Source organism: Mya arenaria, chromosome 10 (genome assembly GCF_026914265.1).
Source record: "Mya arenaria isolate MELC-2E11 chromosome 10, ASM2691426v1".
Lineage (NCBI taxonomy): Eukaryota > Metazoa > Mollusca > Bivalvia > Myida > Myidae > Mya > Mya arenaria.
The window spans coordinates 67,588,432-67,600,706 of NC_069131.1; the positions used below are offsets into that span (position 1 = coordinate 67,588,432).

General features: G+C 39.2%; 3 protein-coding genes across 3 annotated transcripts in view; 1 reads left to right on the forward strand and 2 right to left on the reverse strand.

Annotated features, from left to right (window-relative positions):
- Nucleotides 1-5,668, reverse strand: part of LOC128204956 (uncharacterized) — a 29,027-nt gene extending 23,359 nt beyond the window's left edge. The window contains exon 1 of the mRNA XM_052906354.1: nt 5,642-5,668. The gene's annotated coding sequence lies outside the window, so the exon portion shown is untranslated. The remainder of the gene's footprint in view (nt 1-5,641) is intronic.
- Nucleotides 5,669-6,098: 430 nt separating this feature from the next.
- Nucleotides 6,099-6,854, forward strand: LOC128204957 (uncharacterized). Its single transcript, XM_052906355.1, has one exon. It carries the CDS (start codon nt 6,099-6,101, stop codon nt 6,852-6,854), a length of 756 nt encoding a protein of 251 aa, XP_052762315.1.
- A 244-nt stretch (nt 6,855-7,098) lies between these two features.
- On the reverse strand, nt 7,099-10,179 carry LOC128204958 (zinc finger MYM-type protein 1-like). Its single transcript, XM_052906356.1, has 2 exons — nt 9,902-10,179; nt 7,099-9,157 (listed from the first exon to the last, which is right to left on the reverse strand). The coding sequence occupies exons 1-2, from the start codon at nt 10,177-10,179 to the stop codon at nt 7,099-7,101; spliced, it is 2,337 nt and encodes a 778-aa protein (XP_052762316.1).
- Nucleotides 10,180-12,275: the final 2,096 nt, after the last annotated feature.

The following is a 12,275-nucleotide window of genomic DNA, read 5'->3' on the forward strand; positions in this document are numbered from 1 at the left end:
CTGTTTAAAATTGCGTCGTTTTTCACATAATGTCAGTAATCCTGTTTAAAATTACGTCGTTTCTCACATAATGTCAGTACTCCTGTTTAAAGTTACGTCGTTTCTCACATAATGTCAGTACTTTTGTCTTAAGTTACGTCGATTCTCGCATAATGTCAGTACTCTTGTCTTAAGTTACGTCGTTTCTCGCATAATGTCAGTACTCCTGTTTAAAGTCACTTTGTTTCTCACATAATTTCAGTACTCTTGTCTTAAGTTACGTCGATTCTCGCATAATGTCAGTTTGCATGTCTTAAGTTACGTCGTTTCTCGCATAATGTCAGTACTCCTGTTTAAAGTTACGTCGTTTCTCGCATAATATCAGTACTCATGTCTTAAGTTACGTTGTTTCTCGCATAATGTCAGTACTAATGTCTTAAGTTACGTCGTTTCTCGCATAATGTCAGTACTCCTGTTTAATGTTACGTCGTTTCTCGCATAATGTCAGTACACCTGTTTAAAGTTACGTCGATTCTCGCATAATGTCAGTTCTCATGTCTTAAGTTACGTCGTTTCTCGCATAATGTCAGTACTCCTGTTTAAAGTTACGTCGTTTCTCTCAAAATTTTAGCACACCTGTTTAAAGTTACGTCGTTTCTCGCATAATATCAGTACTCGTGTCATACGTTACGTCGTTTCTCGCATAATGTCAGTATTTCTGTTTAAAGTTACTTCGTTTCTCACATAATGTCAGTACGCCTGTCTTAAGTTTTGTCGTTTCTCGCATAATGTCAGTATTCCTTTCTTAAGTTATGTCGTTTCTCGCATAATGTCAGTACGCGTGTCTTAAGTTACGTCGTTTCTCGCATAATGTCAGTACGCCTGTCTTAAGTTACGTCGTTTCTCGCATAATGTCAGTACGCCTGTCTTAAGTTACGTCGTTTCTCGCATAATGTCAGTACTCTTGTCTTAAGTTACGTCGTTTCTCGCATAATGTCAGTACGCCTGTCTTAAGTTACGTCGTTTCTCGCATTATGTCAGTACTCCTGTTTAAAGTTACGTCGTTTCTCACATAATGTCAGTACGCCTGTCTTAAGTTACGTCGTTTCTCACATAATGTCAGTACTCTTGTCTTAAGTTACGTCGATTATCGCATAATGTCAGTACTCTTGTCTTAAGTTACGTCGTTTGTTTCTCGCATAATGTCAGTACTCCTGTTTAAAGTTACGTCGTTTCTCGCATAATTCCAGTACCTCTGTTTAAAGTTACGTCGTTTGTTTCTCGCATAATGTCAGTATTCCAGTCTTAAGTTTTGTCGTTTCTCGCATTATGCCTTTACTCTTGTTGAAAGTTACGTATTTTTTAGCATATGTCAGGAAAGTAGTACAGATAACCACAGCGGCAGTTTTTCGAGTGTACATGTATTTGATATTTTCTACGACAGTCATACATAGTAACTCAAGACAATCGTTGCATACCTTCTTGCGGATCTGTATCGTCCCCAGGCATATTTTTCAACGCGAATGAATCGAGATCATATTTAATCCACATATTATGTCATGATTATGTCAAATACATGTACACAAAATGCTAATACACTCGTACAATATTTGCCATATATCCAACGGAGTCGTTTCCCTACCGTACTAATAGTCTTGTCGCAACTAATCGTACCATATTACATAAACTCGTATATAAATACTTGTACGAAACCGCTGTTACTCTAACTTATCGTACAAAAACATAATTATACTCTTGTGAATCGTCTTTATCATAATGTCGAATAAGTATAGAAGGAATTTCGTACTTATGTCGAAACAATTTGTGAGCTGCCGTTAAAGACGTATATCCATGGTCTTTAACATAGCAAAGATTTCGCAAACAACCGTACACACATGTTTACCAATTATTTCGTAGACAACTCGTGGCTACCGTTGCGAGTTCAGTCTTGCCATACTTCGGTGAAATGCTGTGACATTGTGAAAGGGATATTATGTGCTACGTAAAAATCATATACAAATAAAGAAATGCCATCTGGCAACATTGTTTTATTGTACGTTCATTTCGACTGACTTACGAAGTCAATCATTAAAATACAATAACATCAACATAACCGGCACAAAATTTAAGCGGTTTGTGACATCCCGTCGGGCTATTTTGAATAGCCAATATGGAGGTCACGAAATTATAAGGCAACAAATAGTTATACAGAACTGATTATAAGATAATGTAATAATGCTTTTGTGTGGTGTTTTTAATATTTACAGACCAAGATAATTATGGGAAATACTGGAGGAGGAAGCGGGGGCGGCGATGATGGATCCATTCAACCTGTACCTTCTATTGATGAGGGCGATGGTGGAAAAATAAGAACAGGGGACAGGGATGCTAGTATGAAGTCCCTACGTGTCAGTCCTTTATTAATGGCCGTGCTTCAGGAGGCTCGGAGACAGGCGAATCTGCTGACTGTACGTCACGATGAAAGGTTCCCCTTTCGACAGCCACGGTGTTGTTATACGTAAAGATAAAAACAAAAACTCGTGGGATCGTCCATGATTTATTTAAAGATGCATTGTTACTCCCAAATAAGATTTACCATGTTTAAAACAATTGTTTTAATTTATCAAAAAGGATTAATAAATGTCAAAAACAATACTTATTTTGAAGGCTAAAGCCCTCGGGCCATTATCAACATGCCGGGGCTATTATCACTCATTGGCCCCGCGCGGCCATATATTGAACTGTTTAATACACATGTTTTGACTCAAGTATTCAGTAGTCTGTCGATATGCCGATACTGGAAAAGCAAATTGAAATAAAATACATGTAGAACACATTTATTTCACAGGAAGTGAAGATAAAAGAACATTTTTCAACCCAAAAACATGTGAAATAAAAACAATATAATAATAACAGTGGATGAATGGAATAAAACATGTATGCAGAATAACTTTGTTCACTCATTCCAGTGCCTACAACTTAAGGAGGCAGTACCAGTTATGCATGCATATTGTATGGTTCCTAATTTCTCAAATTAATGCTGATAGGCCCATTAAAGGTGCAGCCATTAAACAGTGACTGAGTGTCCTTCATAATTTTTTGCAGGGTCAGTGTTCCACCTGGGCTTTGTTTAATGGGAAGGTCTAAAACTTGTTCAGCTTCATCATGTGTTGGTTTTCTTACATGAATCTCTTCATATGTTTGGATGGAGGATAGCACTTGCTCAATTTCCTGGGATGCTGCTACAAGTTCCTGATTGTCATCATCATCAAATTCCTCCATGCTAGTAACTGGTTCTGGTTCTGGATTTGTCACTGGTTCTTTTCTCTTACACATGTGAAGAATATTGGACATGTTTTGCTGCTTTTCTATATTGTTTGTATGGTAATGATTTAGAGACATCAGATTTTTGTGACCAGTCAGCTGTGCCACCTCAGTAGGGAAACAACCGGCATCCAGCAAATTTGTAATGCATGTTTTTCTTGCAGAGTGATTAACATGCCTAGCCTGAAATCCAGCCTGCTCACTCATGGTTTTGGCCAGTTGTCCCAATTTATTTTTTCCCAGGTTTTGGTTGATGAACCAGAGATCATTTGATTCTGTTCCCTTTCCAAAATTTGGATTCAGGGCTACATAAAACCTTGTTTCTGGGGCGGACATCTGAGGTGGTCTCTTTTCCTTGTAAAGCTGATATAACCTTACAGGGCAGTTTGGGTCTCCTACAAATAATTTTAAAACACATTTAGAGTACTCAATCACATATTTATTTCTTTTTTACAAAATCAACATTTGAATTCTTATTTTAAATGGATTTTAGTTTAAAAAGTTTTGCTAATAACTGCAATAAATGAACATCATCTGTTAACAATAGAAAAAATAACCTTTTTATAACAATGCTACTTTTACTTGGTTACCTGGCTGTTCAAAGAGCTTAGGTACATATTGCCTGTGGTCACCAGCAACTCCGTTTCTTGTTTTTGTCGCCCTCTCCGTGAAGGCCAAGTAACTCACACCATCGGAGGTCTGGCTTAATTCCAAGTCCCCCCACAACATGGTCAAGTGCTCCTGTCTTCCTCGCAATCCAAGGTGCATGGTGTTGTTAAGCCAAATGGTATTTGTGAGGGAAATTGGAGAGGCTGTAATTAATTCGAAATTGATACCATTTGAAACAATTACACAGTTAAATTGTGCTTGATTATTATGTTGTATAATGTTCTCTACTGTTTAACAATGTACTGCACTGTAAACTCACTCTAAATGCATATAGATTTCTTTTTTCTACCTTAATATAGTAATGAATGTTTATAAAATATATATTAGGTTAAAGAAATATAAAATAACAGACATAAAATCCATGAATTTCGTCATACAATAATAATTACCCATTATTCATTATTACCACGCAATACATATTATAAAGGTAGGCTTTTTTGAATACCGGGGACCGGCTTATATCGTTCTCTTTAATGCTTTAGTTGTCTCCCTTGTCTTTGTTGCTTAGTGATATGTAAACAATCAATTAACTACCAAACTTACCGGCTCCAAGAAGTTCCTTTTCGTAGAGTTGTTGAATCTCTGAGGAAGTGAAGGGATCGGCTCTCTGTTTTTTGTTGCCAAGTCCCTTTTCTTTCAAGTCCACGCATTTCGCTTTTAGTGTGTCCCGTGTGAGTTTAAACTCTTTTCCGCCTATGACATCGCCTTCGTACTCTGCAAAACGAGTTGATTATGATTTAAATAATCAAAGTCTGTGCATAAAATTATAGGCAACTATAAAATATATAACTATTAAGGTGTTTATATATTAACTTTAGTTGTTTTAGATAATAATAACAAACAAAAATACGCCTACCATTCTCGGACAGGTGCCTCTTTACACTTGACAAGATGCCACGCAGGGTACGTAGATGGCTCGAAGTTGGTTGCAGCGGGGCCATTCGCCTCTGCCGAAAGCTTGGTCTTCTTGACACTGAGCAGGAATCTGGATAGAAGAATATCTAGCTCCTTTGGTGGAATGTCTTTGATCTGGCGGGTCTCGCCGTCATCATTCAGCCAATCGTTCACCTTTTTCATGTCACTCCTTGTTTTTGTTACCGTAGCCTTGTTTTTCTTTGCTTCAATGAATTGCCGGGCTTGTGCCTCAGTGAAATGTTCATTTTTTTCGATGGCAGAATCCAGCTGAAGTAGCCTGTTGGCTAAATTTTCGAGCGTACGTTCAACAATGTCTACTCCGTCAGCCATCTTCAACAACGTGAAATTGCGTCACGTTGCACGTGCGGACAATCGCAGGGTCATTATCGGTCACGTGACTGATAATAGCCCCGGGGCTATTATCAATTTTGATGATTATGGTCCCGCCGCGCCGATAATGACTATTCTGACAACGTTAAAATGTTACTATATATAGTAACATGTGTATTTTAAAAACGTTGTACTCAAATGAGTAATTACGTGAATGCTTTCGAAATAATGGGGCCAGACCCTAAAATCACAAAACTCTTTTTAATAAGTCATTTCTCAATCTCGATTACATCTTATCTTTTCCTCATATAACATTGTCGGTTTCAAAACTACTACTATCATAAAATTTGTTTTATAAAATCTGTTTAATCACATCAATTAAGACATTATTTCAATCAACAAAAATAATCGATTTAATTCTTACCTGGCATTCTTGAAAATATTATCCGACGTGTTTGATGAAATTACAGTTATGCACGTGGTTTAACGTTACGGAGACTTCGTACCACTTCAATATCGTACCAGGAGACTTCGTACCATTCGGCTGGAGAGATCGTACCGTATATATATATATTGTATAGTTATATAAGTTTTTGATAATTTTTGTGTTTAGAAATGTATAGATAATTGAGAGAATATATATATATATATATACGAAATATAGTATGCTGGTTCAAGTTCTGAACAATGTTTGTATTTTGGTAATTGTTTTAATGGTTCATTTAGCAAAAACATAATAAACTTTAAATGTAAATCTCTTGTTTGAAATAAATTGAAAGAAAACATATAAAACCATCGTTTCCATTTTACCAGTTGATGTCGATCCACTCCTTTGTTCGAAGCGGGGAGAACGTCAAGCAGGTCCCCTCCTGTTTGTCCTCATGACACGGAGGACAAAACAGGACTACGTAGCTGTCTTACGTGCGGTGAAGGAACGGCTTGGTGATCCAATTGTTGAGTGGTTCATGCTAGATTTTGAAGCTGCCGCATGGCAAGCAGTCCGGGAAGTATTTCCCAACACCGTTGTGAAGGGCTGCAGCTTCCATTGGTCTCAGCGGGTATACCGGAAGGTGTCACGTCTGGGACTGGCACCACCCTATACTCAGAAAGGAGGAGTATATCACTTTGTCAGGAAGCTGCTGGCTCTTCCCTACCTACCCGCCGAGCATGTGAGGCCTGCCTTCCTTACACTAAGGGAGCAGGCTGTGGAGTCGGAGAGTGAGCGTATATTGGACCTGGTAGACTACATCGGAAGAACATGGGTAGAAGGCACGCTATGGCGCCCAGAAAATTGGTATGTCTACATGGAGACAGTTAGATCAAACAATGATGTGGAAGGATGGCACCGCCGCCTTAACACTAGAGCCGGAGGAGCGCAGCTCCCCTTCTACGTTCTTGTACCTCTCCTGTATGGAGAGGCCCAGTACGTGGACATCCAGGCACGGCTGGTCTCAGCCAACATCTTACAACGCCTGCACAGGAAGAAATACAGGTCAACTCACGAGAAACTACATCAAGCCTGGGAGAAGTATGAAGAGGATAACATGACGACGAACCAACTCCTAAGGACAGCCAGCCACATCATCGGACTAGGACCCATAGCAACATCAGCAGAGAATTACAGCGATGACGAATAACATGTGAATTAAACCATAAGTGACTGCAGGCGCGTAGCTGGATCAAAATCAATGTGGACGCCCATTGAGGCGGCGAAGCCGCCGAAGTGCTAGGGGGGTCTGGGGGCATGCCCCCCCGGAATTTTTTGAAACTGTTGAATGTAAATGGTGACATCTGACGCATTTTGGAAACGTATTATTGCCTTAAAATACTGAAACAAATTTCTCTTTTCACATCTGATTTATTTATTTGTGAACACATTCATTAAACAAAGTCAAGCCTTCGGCTTTTGCTTCCAGCGAATTTAGACACTACCTGGTCAATGTCAATGTTAACATCCCGATATACGTGCATCAGGGCAAGTCCTGTCATGCGCTCTGTCCGCATCGTCGACCTCAGGTAGGTTTTCACCCTGCGCATAACGCTAAAGCTCCGTTCAGCAGTAGCAGATGATGCCGGCATGGTCAGAAGAATGGTGAGTACTGTATAAACTCCCTTGTAAAGATCCGGATTGGTTGATGCTACAGTTTCACCCAATGTGCTTGGTTTGTCATTTTCATCCATCAATTGCCATCTAGCCTTCCACCGCCTAACCTCGTTATGGAATGACTGGTTTCCCTGAGGTAGGTCCACCGAATACCCCGCAAAAATGAGATCCACCATTCCGTCTGTGCAAAGGTTCAACTTGGATGGAATCAAGTACTGTGCACGGAATCTTTCCTCGGCCACAATCAATCTGTCGCTAAGTTCTTGACACAAATGGTCCAAGAAAGGGAAGTAGAGAGCTCGCTGCCAATACTGTTGTGGATCATTGGCCGGTGGGTTTGCCCGGTTTCGTTGGCGTTGAGCAAGACGGGGCATTGAAGGTTCAATCTCAAATTCTGCTGCAATATCTTTAGCGCTCTGAAACAATGCTTCCCAGACATTAGGGTCTGCCCTTTCGTTTTGAAACTGGCGGATGAGGGTTTGACTTTCTCGCGTTGCCTCAAGCAAATCGCAGTCGACTGCCTGAAGAAGATAAGACAACGGAACTGTACTTTGCATAACGTGCTCAGCAACGACCAGTCCGATTATGAAGTCAAACTTCATGATCGACGCCAAGTGTTGGCCTGCCTTGTCATCGCCATCCTCCTGTAGCTGTTCAAGGGCATGAACAACAACGCTGTATGCTGACTTGAACGTTGAGAGGGCATCGGCTCGGCTAGTCCACCTAGTTTCACACAGAGTTCTCAGTTTGGTGCGTTTCTTCAGCTTTTCCTGTGCGTCTTGGTCAGCAGCAAGTTCATCAACAAAGAAGTTTAGTCTTTTGGCCGAATAATCAAATGCAAACCCTACCTCTTGCACAGTTGTCATCACTGACCTTATGCATGGGTCCTTGCTGCTATGCATAACTGCTAGGTTGAGGCAGTGGGCTCTACAGTGTACATACAGCGCAGACGGCACCCGTTGACGAATTCGTGCCTGTACGCCCCTGTGCTTTCCAGACATATTTGCGGCACCATCATAAGCCTGAGACCGCATCTTATCTACTTCGATTCCATGATTTTCAAGAGAGGTCAAGAGTAGTTCTGCAAGTACCTCGCCAGTTGTTCTACTTGCTTGAACAAATCCAAGAAAATCTTCACGGACTCTAAATTGCTGGGAACCGCTTCCACGTTGGACAAATCGCAGACACACGGACACCTGTTCTTTTGTTGACTTGTCGGTCGACTCATCGGCTATAAGAGCGAAACAGACTGCATCATTGCATGCCTGCACAATTTCGATCTGTATCTGCTCAGCACACAAACAGATCAGTTCATTCTGTATGTCGGGCGATGTGTATGTTGCCCTACGATTTTCTGGAACATTTAGATGCTGTGCTAGGATAGGGTCATCTGCTGCCTTTGAATGCAGTATGGCTAAAAAATTGCTTCGTTCTTCTGTATTACCTCTGATAGCGATATTTTGCTTACCACAAAGGACGATTACTTCTATAATTTTCCTGAGAATATGGCGGTTCTGCTCCACTAGGCGTCTGTGACTGTCCGATACAGAACTTGTGATGGGTTCCATCTTACCTGATTGTATATCAAGAAAATGTTCCGCCATAGCTGTAACATTGTGATGGTTTGACTCTGCTAATTCGTGCCTCTTGACGTACTTGGCTAGGTTGGACCAATCCTTCACTGGTGTACTGATGAAAGTTTTCTCCTTCGCATCTTTCCGTCCAAATACGAAACAGGGGGCGCAGAATAAGGCATCTGTAGAAATCGAGTATCTGAGCCAGGGGTGGTCTGTCAACCAGCTTGATGACAGCTTTCTCATTTTCCCATGGATGCTTCTACAAAAGAGAAAACAAAAGATGTATTAGTTGACCTGGTTCTGACTTCTATCAAGGAACAGTTTTCACCATGAAGTGTCCGGTAAATTGTATTATAAATTTACCAAAGCTCTTTTTTGATGCAACTACCATAACCTATAAATGTTTAAAATATAATGCAACTAGGGTCTACACTATTTTGTTTACCTAACCCTGTACCTGCTATTCGCGACTATTCATGCTTACTCAAACAGCTTGAATCCAGACCAGACGCCGAGTATCTCATCTGGATCCAAGTTTTTTTTAATACTAGAAAAAGGGTATACCAAATTTGAAGAAAATCGGACGATATTTAAAATTGAAGTAGACGATATTTTTAGCAGACGACAATTTTCGTAGCCGCCCGGCTAAGGGTAAAAAGCATGACTAAACATATATGTTACATACTTAACTAATATCGACGACGTGATCGAGATTTAAAGGTCTGTCAGACTGGGGGCGTATTCATAAAGCTTCTTAGGAAAATCTCAAATTAGAGTGATAAATTCAAAGGCAGATTTCTCGGTTTTTACCCACAACACTTCAATGAAATTGTGTATGCTCAAATGTTAAACAACGTTTTACACAAGCATGCCATGTTGCAATGAAGTATAATTGAAAATAAACTGGAAATTTGCATTTTAAATTTTTACTTGAGTTGGGGATTTTTAAATCTGCGTGTCACTTAATTGTATTTTTTTGCATTCAAAAGACAACACAACCTACCTTGAGGGAAAGTTGAACATATGGCAGTCAGTCCATGTGTCTTTCAATATCGACCATTTCCACTTTGCTTCAAGTTCTCCACTTGCCGCAGTAGCTATATCAGGATATGAAGGACCACTGTGGGTAGACTTAACTGGCTGAGCCTGTCCAGGTTTGGTGCTGTCAGATTCTGTGGCAGATAGATCTAGGTCCATGCTGTTTGCATGCTCCGAAGGTGCCGTGCCGGTTGCTTCTGGGCACGCAGTCGCTGTCGCGGTTTCAAACATCCGCTTGAACATTTTGTCCAGTGTCATAGGTTTTGTTTTTTTCATTTTTTACAACAGCCCGAGGACGACCGCCATGAATTAATAAAATATTAAAAATATATTGACGTCACTTTCATATGTAGTAGATGACATACTAGTTGTGACGTCATAGTATGACACAGTTATCGACCGGGTCACCCAGAGTGGCGTGTAATTGACCTGATGTGCCGTTTTACTTTAAGTATTACACACTTTTTTCGTTTAAATTATTAAAAAAAAATACTTTTATTTATTCAATAAAAGTAAACTCGTGAAAATAATGTGCACGCCCGGGCGTCTTGGCGTAAAGGCAGCTACGCGCCTGGACTGTGCTACTGAGTATCGTGTTTTAATGTGCTAAATCAATGTAGTGATATTCGTTGTTTAATGATTTAAAATCCATTAGTTTATGTTCTTATTTCTATTCGTTTTTTGTAATGTGCTGTATGTGATGTTTGTTTGTATTCATGATCATTTGCCGTTTTAACTTATTGTGTGCTTATGTAAATAAGATAATAAATCTTCCATCTACCTATGTATCTGTGTATCTAAGTTTTGTATTTGCATTTCATTATTGTATATGTAATGTGCTGTTTTAATGTTTGGTTTGTATGATTATTTGTGCTATAATTTGAAAAATTTCCATGAACTTGAATAAATCTACATAATCGTATAACACTTGTTATACCTGTTTTTCACACCATTCTTAACCTCAAGTATCCCAATTGTCTCCTTTCACGACCATGTTAGCACCTAATTAGCACCTACTAATCGCCTTAGAAAACCCTTATATAGTGCATTTGTGGTACGATGTCTCCAAGAGTGGTACGATATAGTAGTGGTACGATATTGAAGTGGTACGAAGTCTCCGACATCCTTCAGGCCATACTGAATAAATTATTTGATTAAATTAAGCAGCCGTTACGTAATAGAATTCACGAAGCGAAACGAAAGCCTGTACATTGTATAACATTGTTTATAACTGTTGACAAGAGTTGTTAGATTAGAACTGGTTTGCACATGTCGACAACTTTAAATGAAATATACATGTAAGGTGTGAAACGCACAATACTTTTGAATCGCTTTTGTTTCTAAAATGTAGGTGGATTTATTTTCACAAAATAGAGTGGTTTAAATATATACATGTGTATCGTTTGTATTGAATCGCTTTGCAGTAAGACTTTTTCAAAATGTAGGTTATATACCTGTGTTTCTTACGTATTAAATCGCTTTGCAGTAAGACTTCTTCAAAACATGGGTCGATTCATTTTCAAAAAAGCGAGTGGTGCAAATGTATACAGATGTTTTGTACGTTTTGAATGTGTTGCAGATAAACTATCTTCAAAATGTAGGTCGACACGTTTTCAGATTAAACAAAGTTTTGCGCTTTGTAAAACAAAAATCAATAAACGGTATTACTGAATCAATTTCTTGTTTTTACTTCCATGAGTAAAATTGAAATCATGGAAAAGAAAAAGGCTATCAAGTTTGGTTTTCTTAATTGTTTCATTTACCTCTGTCATTTTTTATTACCAAAAATGAATCAAAGCACTGAAAGTGCTGAGAGACGGTGCCTCTGGTGTATGTGCAGAAAAAAATATACAGGGAGAGCTGCCTGGTTTTAAAATCGTGTCGTTGTTATCAATTATTGACAGTTTGGTTATTTCAAGAGCCAACTTTCGTCATGCATGACTATTTTTTATAAGCAAGCGATCACTTCGTACGAAGTTGCATACGAAGATTTCTGCGACCGTATTATTAACGCTTTCGTACGTAATTACTCTTCAAAATGGGGAAGGATCGGACGAAAATGTAAACAAACCGTAGATTTGAGTATACTAAAAAACATTCGCAAATAGTGATTTGACTTGCTTCGCTTTTCGAATAATCAAAATAGACATTTACTATTTATTTTAATAAATATAGAGGGTGGTAACGTTTTGTCGACTACGGTTGCTACGGCATGGTTTGACCCGTTTAAACAGCTGTTTCCTGTGTCACATTGCAATGTTTTCAGGTTATGACACATTTCGGTACCAACTATATTCAATTCTTATCGCTTGTATTGTGTATAATAATTGTTATGGAGT